General features: G+C 50.0%; 1 protein-coding gene across 2 annotated transcripts; it reads right to left on the bottom strand.

The window, feature by feature from the left end:
- Nucleotides 1–3,902: 3,902 nt before the first annotated feature.
- On the bottom strand, nucleotides 3,903–12,700 carry ANP32E (acidic nuclear phosphoprotein 32 family member E). Of its 2 annotated transcripts, none has more exons than XM_082298882.1 (7): nucleotides 12,449–12,700; nucleotides 10,756–10,905; nucleotides 10,107–10,229; nucleotides 9,256–9,418; nucleotides 8,344–8,498; nucleotides 7,421–7,472; nucleotides 3,903–6,579 (listed from the first exon to the last, which is right to left on the bottom strand). In XM_082298882.1, the coding sequence occupies exons 1-7, from the start codon at nucleotides 12,500–12,502 to the stop codon at nucleotides 6,512–6,514; spliced, it is 765 nt and encodes a 254-aa protein (XP_082155008.1). In that variant the 5' UTR covers nucleotides 12,503–12,700; the 3' UTR covers nucleotides 3,903–6,511. The 2 variants fall into 2 exon arrangements, with proteins under 2 accessions (XP_082155008.1, XP_082155007.1); XM_082298881.1 differs by having other exon boundaries at nucleotides 3,903–6,576; nucleotides 12,449–12,636.
- Between the last annotated feature and the right edge of the window lie 220 nt (nucleotides 12,701–12,920).

The raw sequence follows: 12,920 nt of genomic DNA, 5'->3' as shown, positions 1-12,920 counted from the left end.
TTTAACACCAGAAGCTTTTGGAGCTGCACAACTGTAGCAGGAGTACGGGGTGGGTGTGCACAGGAGGTGTGAGCATAGCCAGTATTTGGCATTAAAAAGTCAGCACTCAATTACATTTTTAAATACACTTATGACTTGCACAAAAGAGGGCAAGACTTGAATTCCCAAGGCTGATCCTACGGCTTTTGGTGTGGATCCTCCAACAGTGACGCTGATGAAAGAAGAGACTGAAGACATTCTTGGTTTCCAGGAACACAAATTACCCAAGTCATTCCAGCTGGGTTTTGCTGTGACATGGGAGCTCACTCAAAACACACGGAGCGTAGAAGAAACACCACAGCACACTTTTAAGCAGAATAATTATGAGTCATCATGGTGATAAAGCTCAGAGACACAGATGTGATTCTGAAATCAGTTCAGAAAGGCACTTGCTGCAGAGACACCTTAGTTTCAAAACGCCATTAGCCAGGAGCTCCCTTCCAGCCTCATATTCCTAATTAAACATGATTCCTGCATGTCCTCAGCATTCCCAGGGACAAGGATGTGACCAAGCCCCTCACAAACAGCCAGAAGATATCAGTGCTTCACTGAGGCCATGCTGAGGAGTTCTGACTGGCTGCTCCTCAGTCATCACTAGATTGTTTTATTTGAATTAACTCTACTCTAGAAGGAAATGCCCCTCAAACACCCTGTGTGAACATGTTTCATTCACACAGGAGAGACCAGCTCCTTTTCCAACATGAACCCACACTCTGGGGTCATTTTTTTCCTAGAACAGAATCCTTTTCTCAGTGCCAAGAGTTCCCAGCTTTACTGTGTCCTGTGGTTTTCTGCTGGTTTTCTGTTGTGGCTGAACATTTACTTTTGGATTCTCCCTCATTTGTGCCAATTAAATTAGAAACAGGAGGAAAGACTTTCCTTGGCTATTTTTGGGGCTCATTTTTTATTATTATTTTTTTTTTAGTGAGACACACTCAAAGCAGAAACCGAGCATATTACAAAGGATACTATGAACTGTAATTTTAAAGTTTAAAACCAGAAGAGTGTTCCCCAGGAGACCAAACTAACTCCAGTGAGGAACCTCCCAACAGCGGTAGCAACACGAATTTCCCAGCCCCAGGCTCTGCAGAGGGACATTTTCCATGTCCTGCTTCAAGCAGCTGCTGACCCTGACTCCTTCTGTCCTATCCCATGCGTTTTGGTACCCCGGGGGAGCCGCATTCCTGACTCTCCATTTGTGCCGGTCGATCGATGAGCAAACGGAGAACACGAATGTGCACATCTAATGCGACAGTGCAACCCCTGGCCCAACCAAGAGGCTCAGAAATAGATAAAAATAATTCAAGCATCATTTTTATCTCGTAAATTCAGATCTCGTTCTTCGGTTCAGACCTTTGCAATGGGTATGACCAGTGAAACTTGTGTATTTTTAGCATGCAGCAGGTCTTGCTGCCAAAATCAACAACAGCTCTGTTTGCTGTAGAATGGGGCAGTTTTCATTCTGAGATTTCTCGTTACTCCATCCTGCAGCTCAAAGGATTTTAGTTTTCTCCAAGGCCAAATTCCTGAATTCACGGGATTCCACAAGAATGTCAGCTTCCCCATTCTCACATAAAAATATAGATGAGGGAAGTTGAAAGTGAGCTGCCTGCAGGCTGGGCATTGAGAGAACCTCGGGGTTTATATCCTCAACAGTATGAGGTTTTTAAAATTAATTTCATTTGAGGGAGAATAAGGGGGGTCGGAATGTGTGGGAATGGCAAGGGATAGTTCTAGTAGTTCTTGGTCACATTTCATACCAAAAAAACCCTCCCTTTTTTGAAAGTCTGACCTCTGGGAGCCCAGACCATCACTCCCCTGGCCCAGGCACCCAGGTCACAAAACTAACCCCAAATCCCTTCAGTACTGTGGCTGGGTTGAATTAACCTGGAATTGGGCAATGGGATGTAGGGATGTAGGTGAGAAAGGGGAAGAGTTGCCTTGTAACCTGCACATGCCACATTCCCCTGGGAAAGTAGGACCAATTTGGGGGACATTAGGAACTACATGGCAGCAGGAGCAGCCTGAAAGCACACACCTTGAAGCTCTCTTGCTACTGAGTTTTAACTAGGCAATCTGAAGAATTTTATGAGGAATTTCTTCCTATTTTCACCCGGCGCGTTTGTACCAAAGCCTGGCTGAATTTACCCTTCCTCACGCGACGTTGATAACCACCTTCGGGATCACGGTTTGTATTTTGAGTATTTTTCTCCGCTTGGATTATGAATCACGTTGTTTTCCACCACCGGAATGAAGTTCACACAGCCTGAGGTGAAAAGCCTCTCCTGAAGGCTGGTGGGGAGCAGAGGCTGTTTTGGGGTGGGAATGGGGCATTTCGAGGGAGAGCAGAAGCTGTTTTGCGGTGGAAATGGGGCATTTGGGGGCACTTCCCCCTCACCGCCGTCATGAGGGGCCTGAGGGGCCGTGGGCGGGGCGCCGCGCGCGCGGGTGGCGGGAAGGCGGGGGGGCGGAACTGCGGCAAATCTCAGCCAATCAGCGGCGGGGTCGCGGCTCGGCCCCTGCTGCCCGCATCTGGGGAACCCCGTGAGTCGCGGTTTCCCGCGCTCGGGGGCTCGCGCGCCCCCTCAGGCGCTTCCCTGGGGTGGGGGGGAAGGCGCCCCGACCCCTGAGGAAGGAAGAGGACGGGAAGCAGCACCACTGGGAGGGGGAGATAAGGGCCGCGGAAGGAGCAAGAAGGGGTACCACAAGACAAAAGCCCCGGGAGAAGGAGGAGGAAGGAGCAGGGCGGAAGAAGCCGCTCGGCCGCCCGCCGCACGGCTTCCCCTCACTGCAATAAAATGGAGGGCGGGGGGGCTGTCCAGTAGGACAGTCGGCAGGCTGGGCCGCTGCTGGACCATGGGGAGCGGCCGCATCCCTTGGTCCCTGCTCAATCCTATCCCGCGACCCCGGGAGCGACAGGTGCCTGGCGCTGTGGCAGCAGGTGAGCTGTGTAAACAGAAGCTGGGGCAGGGAGAGCCGGTTCCACACACGTCGTGACAAGCCGAGGAGCCCATCAGCCACACCGCAGGTTTTTCCTGGCTTTGAAGATGTGCCCAGACAGCACTCGAGCTTTTTCCTCTCTCCTTTGCCATCAAAGTACCATATGACAGCCTGGTTTTACCTCACCCACCCGCACCCCCAAAGGAGGGATTTAACCTGTTTAAAGTCATCCTGAAATTCAGGTTCCCTGTTTGGCTCCAAATCCAGAGGGAAATGGGTGCACAGGGTTAGAGGCGCCAGTGTGGGGCTTCAGCTGGAACTGCAATTCTTCCCCACCCTTTAAAACTAACTAAATAAAATATCCCAGAAAGTCACCACCCATTTCTTGCCTAATTGCTCATCCAGCAGCAGAAAAGCCTGTTTGCCAAGGGCTTTCTCAAGTGCATCCAAGGGATTTTTGCCGGGAATGCTGGACTAATCCCAAGATAAAACAATGCTCTCTCTAGCTCGGGAGGAGCAGCAGGGTTTTTTTTAAACATTGTTCTTGTGTGAGGAATAATTCAGCACCAGACTTGGCTCAGGCTGCCAGGCACAAGGCAGGATCTGTGGAAAGCAGATCTCAAGACTCACCCAGAGTCGGATGTCGATGACATCTGTGTTAAACTCACCTGGAAGCACTCAGGGAACCATCCAGGTTCTCCAGAACATCCTCGACTGTTACAACATTACCAAGGACTAAAGCACCACACATCCAAATTCCATCCCCAGAAAGACACACCAATTCTGCAGGTTTCCACCCCACTTAAACGTAACAGGAAAGAAAATTCCCTCTTACTCCATTCCTTGAGAAACTTTCTATTCTCCACAGGTGGACATACCCCGAGAAGTAATCCAATACAATAGTCTCAATTTATTTGAAATAATTCGGTTTGAAAACTTTTTAATTTAAAATTTACAGCACACATGGGGAGGAAACATGTTTTGTTACAACTAAAAGTTACCAGAAGAGTGCTGCAGGGCTGTTGTCTTTAATTTAACACTGTCATGGCTTTATTCAAAACACAGTTGCACAAAATCAGTTACTCCAAAGTTTCAGGAAAGAGTCGGAGAAGGAACCGAACCACACTATATACAGACTGCCATACAAAGAGCATTAAAATAGGACAAAACCTCTACAAAATATAAAACCCACCCTGACGTATTTGCATGAAAAGACCACCCACCAAGCAAAAAAGTTTCAAAAGTTATCTGGAGGCTCTGAATTCCTCGTTAAAAAACGCTGTTGCTGCATGCCGAGCGGAGGACAAGGGACCGGGGATGGTGACACTGGGACAAACAGATTCTTGGGGAGTTGGGTTTGTGAGGGCTCAGGTTCCACGTGGTGGCTGACGCACGGCACTGCGGGTGTTTGGGAAGTGGGAAGTCTGGCCTAGGGAACTCTGTCTGGTCTCAGGAGCTGGACTCGCTTATCCAAACAAGCCCACTACCCACATAATTTTAATCCATCAAAATAGACTCTTTTTTTCCATTTAAAACTAATTTTATCTGCATCAGTAACAGTTAAGTAAAACCCTGACATGGAGGTGCTCTAACGTACACACTTATAAATAACAAGTTTCAATCTAAAGACAGTGAGCAAAAGGATGGGAAAACACTTTTTCTCTCAAAGCTGAGCATGGGAGTGAGTGCCTCGCCCAGAGCCTCCGGGACATGACAGCTGTGCACTGACCCACCCAGGACTCATCACAAACACAGGACTTGGTTGTGGCTGCAAAGGAAGTTTCACCGCGACTTTTCTAGTGTCTTTAGAGATATTCCTTAAAAAACACAAAGCCCGAGGAGCCAGTTGTTCCCGAGTGTGCCACTGCCCACCTGACTCCGCTTCAAGGCCGGGAAGGTTCGGCCCCGCTACACAGCTACAGGAGACACCCAGAGTTAAGGCTCTAGTTGGGGGGAAAAAACCACACACACAGGGAGTGGGGCCTTGCAGAACTTCAACCCTGCACGATCTAAACTCCACTGAAGAGCTGGAGGTCACACTGAACTAGTGTGTGAAATTCCCAAGGAACATCCACAGGGAACCAACCAGGTGATGAGGGACTGACTTGCTTAGGCCCAGGAACCTCCTTCTTCCCACCCGCAGGCTCTCCCCAGTTTCCGGCAGCTAATGACAGCCAGGACAGATACAAAAATAAGTCTCTGGAATAAAGCTGTGTGTGATATTTGGTTCAGGACCTATGTGAGACAATGTCAGTCAGTGTGATACCGTGGACTACACTGTGTGAAACCCAGATCACGCCTGAAGGAGGAATGCCAGAAGTCAAAATTTGTTTCCAACAGGAAAGATGATACATTGGGGCAGATTAGGAATTATAAAGGTTGCTAGAAAAAAAGCTTCTCTGCACATCCCCCATGCTTGCTCCTGACGTGTCTCTGCAGCCACTCGATATAAACCCCCAAATATTCCCAACTGTTATACACAAACCAAGCGTTTTGCCTACAGCCAGATTTAAACAGTTTAAGAGGTGACGTGCAGAGAAGGGCCAACTTGGGTTCATCCTTCCCTTCAACAGTTCTAGGAAAGCTGGGGGGGGGGGGGTGGAAAACAACACGCTTGGAGGAGTTACCCGTTCACTTCTGCATCAGAAATGCATATTTCATCTATTTTATACATTTTATAGCCATGAGTGGTGCAGAATTCCCAGAATAACAATGCAAGAGCAAAGTGAGTGAAGGTTTAACAAAGATTTCTAGCAAAAAGGTTTAAAACTACACATAGTTACTCTGTTAATACCTGCAGTGACAATGGACTTGGGAGAAAATTTATGGATTGCAACCCTTTAAGGACCACAACTCTTTCAGTTTTCCAAAATACACCCTTGAAGGAATCTAGTGAATACTCCAAACACTGAACATTGGAGCAAGCAGGAAAACAAAAACATCTTCTGAAACGCACTGTGGCTTTACCCTGGAACACCCAGAAGAGAGAGGAGCCTTCAAAAAAATCACAGGAGTCACTTTTTTAAAAACTTAACCATGGGTGTCATCCAGTTGGGGGTTTCCAGTTGAATCCATGGAAATCTTGGCCTAGAGTCAACTGATTTAAGAGAGTGGGGAATTTGCGGTAGAACATTTTTCTATTCTATTCAGCTTTTTTAAGTGTAAAAATTTTTAAAATCCTGAATGAAAACTCCCAGTATTAAACCCATGTGGCATGGGGTTGGATTCAGGGCTAACAATGACCAACACAGCAAGATTGTATGAAATTAAAGAGCTCCAAAGAAAAGTCTGGGGGGGGGAATTTGCCAATGGCTTCAGTGATTATAGGGCTGAAAATTGTTCTCTACAGAAGGTTCCCTATGGGCTACCAGAGCTTATCTGGAATGATAAAAAGGGGCAGGAATAGTAAAACCACACTTCTGCTATAAAAAGTTAACATAGGATTTCTGTCAGGACATCTATGGTACATGGACATACAGAGCTGCATAATCACTATTGCGTCTTCCATAACTGGAGAGTCTGGTCCTGCAAATTAATCCTCCTCTTCCTCACCTTCATCCTCGGGCTCTCGTTTCCTCTTCTCCCCTCGGACGCCCTCTGCTAAGGAGAGAGGGATGCACACAGCCCATTACGCTCTGCCCACACAGCACTGAACAGCCCGGTGACGGGAGCGGGGAGCGTGTGCGGTGCAGACGCGTTCCTGACGGAACATCCCTGCGTGACCAGCACCAGGATCCTGCACAACATCCCCGAGTTTTTCTGCAGGAAAAGGCCGGGCTCGGGTGGAGCGCTGTGCGCTCTGCTGGCGGGAGCCCGCAGTTGCAACGCCGCCCCCTCCAACCCGTGAATTCCCCAGCAGCCGTTCCCTGGCCAGTGGCCCATCCTGACTCCAGGGCTGCATTTGTACTAAGTGAAGAATTCGCACTGCTCCCTCAGAATTCCCGTTTTCACAAGTGGAAAATCCAACTCCCAAACCTGCTCCACTGAGCCCAGCATGTGGAGGAGATGGGAGCTCAGCTGGGGACAAATTCTGGGATTTGTCTTTACGGAGATGTGGAATTTTTGATGAAAAATCTTATTAAAAAATACTCCAGTAAGCCACTTCTTGCAAACAGAACTTTGTTCCTGTAGTAGAATTGCTTATGGAGAAGCCACTTTCAGCTGGATAAAGGGAAAGCTCCAGCTGCTCCCGGCTGTCAGGCTTTGCCAGCAGAGACTCTGGTGCACTTGAGAGATATTTTCAAGGTATGTGAATAATAAGATGCACAGCAGAGTCCCGCTCCTCTCTGCATGCCTAAGAGACAGTGTCTTTCCTTTCAGAAAACTGTTGTTTCTTCCTCACTTTTACTTTAGTTTTTGTGTTAACACACATGTCCCAACCCTACAAAGAATTATAAAGAATTGATTGTTTCAGTCACAACTTGAATACTTAAGCACTTACCTTCTTCCTCCTCATCACCTCCTTCAACATAGTCATCATCATCCTCTTCATCCTGTACAAAAATTGGGAGACATTTTTACAATTGCTGTTTATCAAAGTCTTGCTTCCATGATGATCCCAAGCAGAAATCCAGGAATTCCCTGCACTTTGCCCACCAGGGCATCAGTCAGCCCCAGAGTCTCATTTCTTTGCTTTTCCCCACTGTTCACTGCCTTAAGCCAGCTCAAGGTTATTAACAAATTAACTCTGAGACAAATGCCAGCAGCTCTAGATTTCCTTTGAACCCGCAGTCAGTAAGGGCTTGGAGGAAAAAGTGTACAACAGCATCATCTTTCCAAGTTTCTGTGAAAATGAGTAAGTTGTTGTGTTGGTTTTTTTCGTCTTGTTCTAAAGCTGATAGATGAGAAATGCAAACGAATTAACAATCAGCTCCAGAGAATTCGACAAACTCAAGTCTTGTTTTTATGTCCCTCTGCTTGGTGGAATTTTGTACACGGGAGTGTGACAAGTCAAAATGGGAAAACAGGCCCCCGATATTTGTCCTTGGAATACTGGAATTAAACCCACTCTGCATTAACTCCAACAGGAAGCAAACTCTTATCAAAGAGCCAGTACTGGCTGGCCACAGGAGCTTTTGATCCAAAACACGGGTGCTGCTGGCACACACAAACCCCACACCAGACACGTTCTCCTGTCGAGACCCTGCAGCCATCAGAGAGGAAGACCTGACCAGGACCCAGGGATTTACTTCTGTCCTGTAATTTGTGTGACCAGTTTATAGCTACAAGACTCTACTCATCACCTTCTGAAAGGTGGCTGTTTTCCGTGCTCTGGGAACTGTACCAGAACTATTTTCCATAACCACAGAACCCCACAGGAGCTTCTCTTTGCTTTCTGCATTTGGCAGAATTTACAAACTTTACCTGAATTTCTTCTTTCATCAGGTATGAAAGACCAACTTCCTCCTCCTCTTCACCTTCCCCCAAATCTGAAGCTCCATCATCTTCATCATCTTCCTCTTCATATTCTCCTGGAGGCCCAGCTTCGTTCTCATCATCATCGTCATCTTCATCCCCTTCTGCAGTGAAGGACACACATATAGGTCAGAAGGTCAGTTCCATTCACTCCTCTCTGAATATAGCAGGATGGGTTGGCTCTAATAGGTTTTTTTCCTGAAGGATTTGGGGATTTTTACTGTTTTTTTCTAAATCCAGGCAACACATGGGAAATGACCATAATTGTAACCAAGTTACATCTTGTCTTTTTTTCCTCTAAGAAAGACTCCCAGTGTTTTTCCATCACAAGCTTCAGGCAAAACTCTCGATGTCTGAAGGAGCTACAAATGCAAACCCCTGCCAGCAGAAGGGGCTGACAGCTAGAAGAGCCCCCTTTAAGGATTGCAACTAAGGTGGGACCAAAAGGAACTATGTATGCTTTTGGATCTAAAAACTGTATTATACTGAAGCAGGGGGCTGAACCCATTACCGAACCCTGTAAAGTCATAATTTTTTATTCAAAATAGCGTGCGTGTCCCCTCGCTCTGTATCACTCAGTAGCACAAAGGGCTTTACAGCTGGCAACAACTTCGAGAATATTTGTGCCTTTGCAAAAGTGTCTTTAGTCCAATTCCCTTAAGCCTAGGTGGCTTCTGCAGGACTGGAACCCTCTGATGGGAGTTTTTGCTCTGTATCAGTGTATTAATACCAAACACGCTCTGGGCTCTGCTCTTCAGGAACACGAGCAGAATTGCACTCGTGTGCTCAGGAATTCCCTGCGCTACACTGAGACCTTTATTCCAGCATCCCATTCCTACCCCGTTTGCTTCAGGAAGTTACCGTCATCATCATCTTCTGAGTCTGGTGCCTCATTGTCCTCCTGATCGAACCCATCCAGGTATGTGATCTGCTGGAGCAGCTCAAAGATGCTGTCCCTGTAGTCCTCAAGGTTTGTGATCTCACAGTTGAACAGGTCAAGGCTCTTCAAGTTCTTCAGATTTTGCTGAAAATAAATGAAAAGGTTTTTTCCCGTGGTGCTCCTGGATACAGCAGGGTCATAGCCCAAGCATAACTGAATTTACTTTGTCCTCATCCCTCATTTCTAGTCATTCTCCCTCAAAGTTCAGTCCAAGTTGCTGGCAGTGTCCGAATCCCCAATGAAGGCACTCGTGGAACAACTCCCACACAGCTCCCGAACCCCCACACTCCCCCACAGCTTGGGGGTTGGGTTATGTGTGCAGAGCCCAGTTTTGGACAGAAACCCGAATCATCCAGAAAAACGGGCAAATGGATCACCACTGGCAGCTCCCTTCTTTGCTTCACTGTCCCACTCCTGGCTGTATCCCACCCGTGTCTGAGTCACTTCACAGTTTAATGAAAACTCATCAGACAAACACGCCTTAACAAACAAGCACAGGGAAATCAGCACAACACAGCTTGGCCACTTTTTCTTCAAAAATAAAACAAGCCCAACCATCTCTGATTTGGGACATCCCATTCCCAACACAGGAGCATTTTCCAGTAGTGGGGTTACACAAGCTGTCCTATAACCGTGGCACAGAGTCCATCAGACCGGACCAACCACAAGACTGACGAACCTTTGTACCAATCCACTGCAAAAATACTAAGGGTTCTTGATAAAAAATCGTATTTATTAAATCTCCCCAGAGCCCCTCCCACTTCATACTCACAAGAGCTTCCACAGTGCCAAGATCTTTGATTTTGTTGCCACTTAGATTTAGATATGTGAGATTCGGACATCTCTCTGCAAGGACCTCCAGGCCTCCAGAAATGACGTTGTCACTCAACTCCAGCTATTGTACAGAAAAAAAGGAATTAAACAGTTGGATTTTCAGCCTTAGATTCAGCTGCATCATTGTTAATTGTTCTCCCTTTAAGAGTGTAATCACTTTTGAAGACTCACCCAAGGTAACAAGCTTTGGCTGTCAAAAAGTTCCTTTAAATTGAGAATTATAAACTGTTCCTTAGAAGTCTCACGGGTTTGGGCACCTCAGTTTTAAGTTACCAGGACTGGAGTTCACTGCCAGCAATGAGCAACCCAAGGGCCTCTTACCAAGGCCCCCTGGTCAGCAAGGCATGGCCAATCTTCACAATGTCCACAGCCAAGCAGCTACTGCCCCAAGAATCGCTGACCAAGCCCAACTCGCCATAACCAACTGGAGACACCCACAACTATTCAGATCTTAAAAATACATTTCAGAGGCCCATGAAGCACCTTCAGCGCCACACAAGTCCAACCACGAGTGCTGAAAGGTGCGACCACAGCTTGTCACCTATGAGTTTGCCGTCCCAAAGCACGGGCAGCCAGGAGATACCCACCTTCCGGAGCTTACTCAACATGGGGAGTTTGGCCAGCGACGTCAGCTCAACATTGGCCATGCTGAGAAACTGGAGTTCCTTAAATGAGTCATTGAGCCCTTCGATTTCCCCGTTGCTGGACCGGCAGTTATCGAGCACCAACTCCGTCACCTGCAAACAGGCCAGCGAGGCACGTGTGGGTGCCACAGCAGCAAACCCCCACACTCACCTGAACCCCAACCCAGGGACTGGGCAGTGGCTGCTGGTTTGGGGCTCGATTTAAAATCAGACCAGACTTCTGCCCTGAAATCACCAACACCCACCTAATTTTAAAATTATGCAGCAGTTTCCCCTCCTCCAAGCACACATCAAACTCTGCAAAAACTGCCAGCTGACCCCAAAACTCCACCGATGGAGTACACTGGAACAGGTCCCCACAGAACCACTGCAGCCAGGGTGCATCAGCTGCCCATTACACAGCCAACTGCTGACTTCTCCTCAGGACTCATCATTTAACTGTGCATAATCAAACTCATAAAACCAGTTTCCCTCTGAACCTAAAACCTTCCGACTCCAGATTATTTTCCCAGAGAGTCCTGGAGGTTAACTGAGTTCAACTAAATAATTTCCTTGTGCCTAAGCCACTCGATAATCAATACAGGTTGCATACTTGCAGAAGCAGCAACAAGAAGCAGCCAATTATTTTAAAATTATTTTATCCAGAGTGGATCATCCACTCGGTAAAGGACAGGCACAAGGTGACTCTTCCCTTCCCTGCACACTAACAAGATTTTGGGAGTGTTGCAGACCCCCAGGGGCACGAAGCCAGCTTCCCACTATTACTTTATTTCTTTCATTAAAAAGACTCCATTATTCCATACAAACACCGAGTTTTAAGGAAAGCTGCTGGAGACAGAGTGAGGTTCCCAGCTTCGTCCCCGGCAGCCGCACGCTGGCAGCGCGAAGAGGCCTCTCCGGGTACCTGCCACCCGCAAACACGACTCGGTGGGTTAAATCAACAGTTTTGGGCAGATTTTTCCCCCAAAACCCACATGCGCCAGGTCAGGGAAAGCGAACGTCTCAGGACTTTACTCTTGGGACGAACCAGGCGCTCATTTCCTCAGTGGGAAGCCGGGAAGCGATGCTCCGGAGCCACGCGTGGGGCCGGGGAGGCGGCGGGGGCAGCGGGTGGCCCCGCCGCGCACGTGCGCTCCCGCGATTCCAGGGGCTCGGGGCTTTTTTTTTTTTTTTTTTTTTTTTTTGGCTCCTTCCAAAGAAACGGGAAGTTGGAAGCGCGAGGGGACGCGGGAGGGCTGTGGGCACCCCACGGCACGCCCGGCGGGGCGGCGGGCGCGGGAAACAAGGTTAATTATACTAATTAAAGGCGCCGAGATGAGCGACGGGCCGTGGCCGGGGCCGTCGCCATGACCTGTTTACTGCGGCCGGGCAGAGCGGCGGATTAACGTCGGGGGAAGCCGAGGCCGCCGCGCCCCCCGGGAACTCCGGGGCACCCCGAGGGAGGAGGCGGAGGGGGAACGCGGGGGGGCCGCGGGTCCCGGGGCCGCGCCGGAAGCGCCGCCCGCGCCCCGCCGGGCCCTGCGCCACGGCTGACCCAGATTCGGCGGCGGTGCCGCCGGGCCCGCGCGGCCCGAGGCGGCAGCGACGGCTCCACGAGGCGGGGGGAGCGCGCCCCACCGGCCCCGCTGCCCCTCACCTTCTCGGGGGCCCGGTTCCGCAACTCCAGGTTGATGCGCTTCTTCATCTCCATCGCCCCCCCTCCCGCGGTTCCGCACTGGCGAGGGAGGGTGGCCGAGAGCGGCCGCGGTGTCGCTGCGGCTGCGGCGGCCGCCGGGAGCGCGCCGGGAGTGGGTCGGGGGTCGCCGGGGCCGCCCCGGCCGCGCCGCTCCGCCGCAGCTCCGGCACCGTCAATGGCCGCCCGCACACTGCGCCTCCATGACACGGCGCATGGCGCCCCCCCCGGCCACGCCACGCCCCGGGGCGGGGCTTCCCCGCGCCGCGCCACCATTGGCGCGCGGGGCGCCGCACCATTGGCCGCGCGCGCTGCCCGTCCGGGCGCGCGGGGGGCGGGGTTTATGCTCGCGCGCGGGGGCCGGCGGGTGCGCGCGCCCGGAGCACGCGGGGCGGGGCCGCGCGCGGGCCCGGGGCGGCCCTGGGGGGGCGGGGGC

This window comes from Coloeus monedula (assembly GCF_965178545.1).
Source record: "Coloeus monedula genome assembly, chromosome: 29".
Classification (NCBI taxonomy): domain Eukaryota; kingdom Metazoa; phylum Chordata; class Aves; order Passeriformes; family Corvidae; genus Coloeus; species Coloeus monedula.
The sequence above is the reverse complement of the archived record's forward strand: the minus strand, read 5'-3'. Positions and strand labels throughout refer to the sequence as shown.

What these genes read in the sequence shown, in the direction of transcription:
- ANP32E (XM_082298882.1), bottom strand. Translation starts at nt 12,502, where the DNA reads ATGGAGATGAAGAAGCGCATCAACCTGGAGTTGCGGAACCGGGCCCCC. An exon ending in TGTTGAGTAAGCTCCGGAAG is followed by an intron (nt 10,230 to 10,755) that starts GTGGGTATCTCC and finishes TCTGTACAATAG; the next exon opens with CTGGAGTTGAGTGACAACGT. An exon ending in TGATGAAAGAAGAAATTCAG is followed by an intron (nt 7,473 to 8,343) that starts GTAAAGTTTGTA and finishes ATTTTTGTACAG; the next exon opens with GATGAAGAGGATGATGATGA.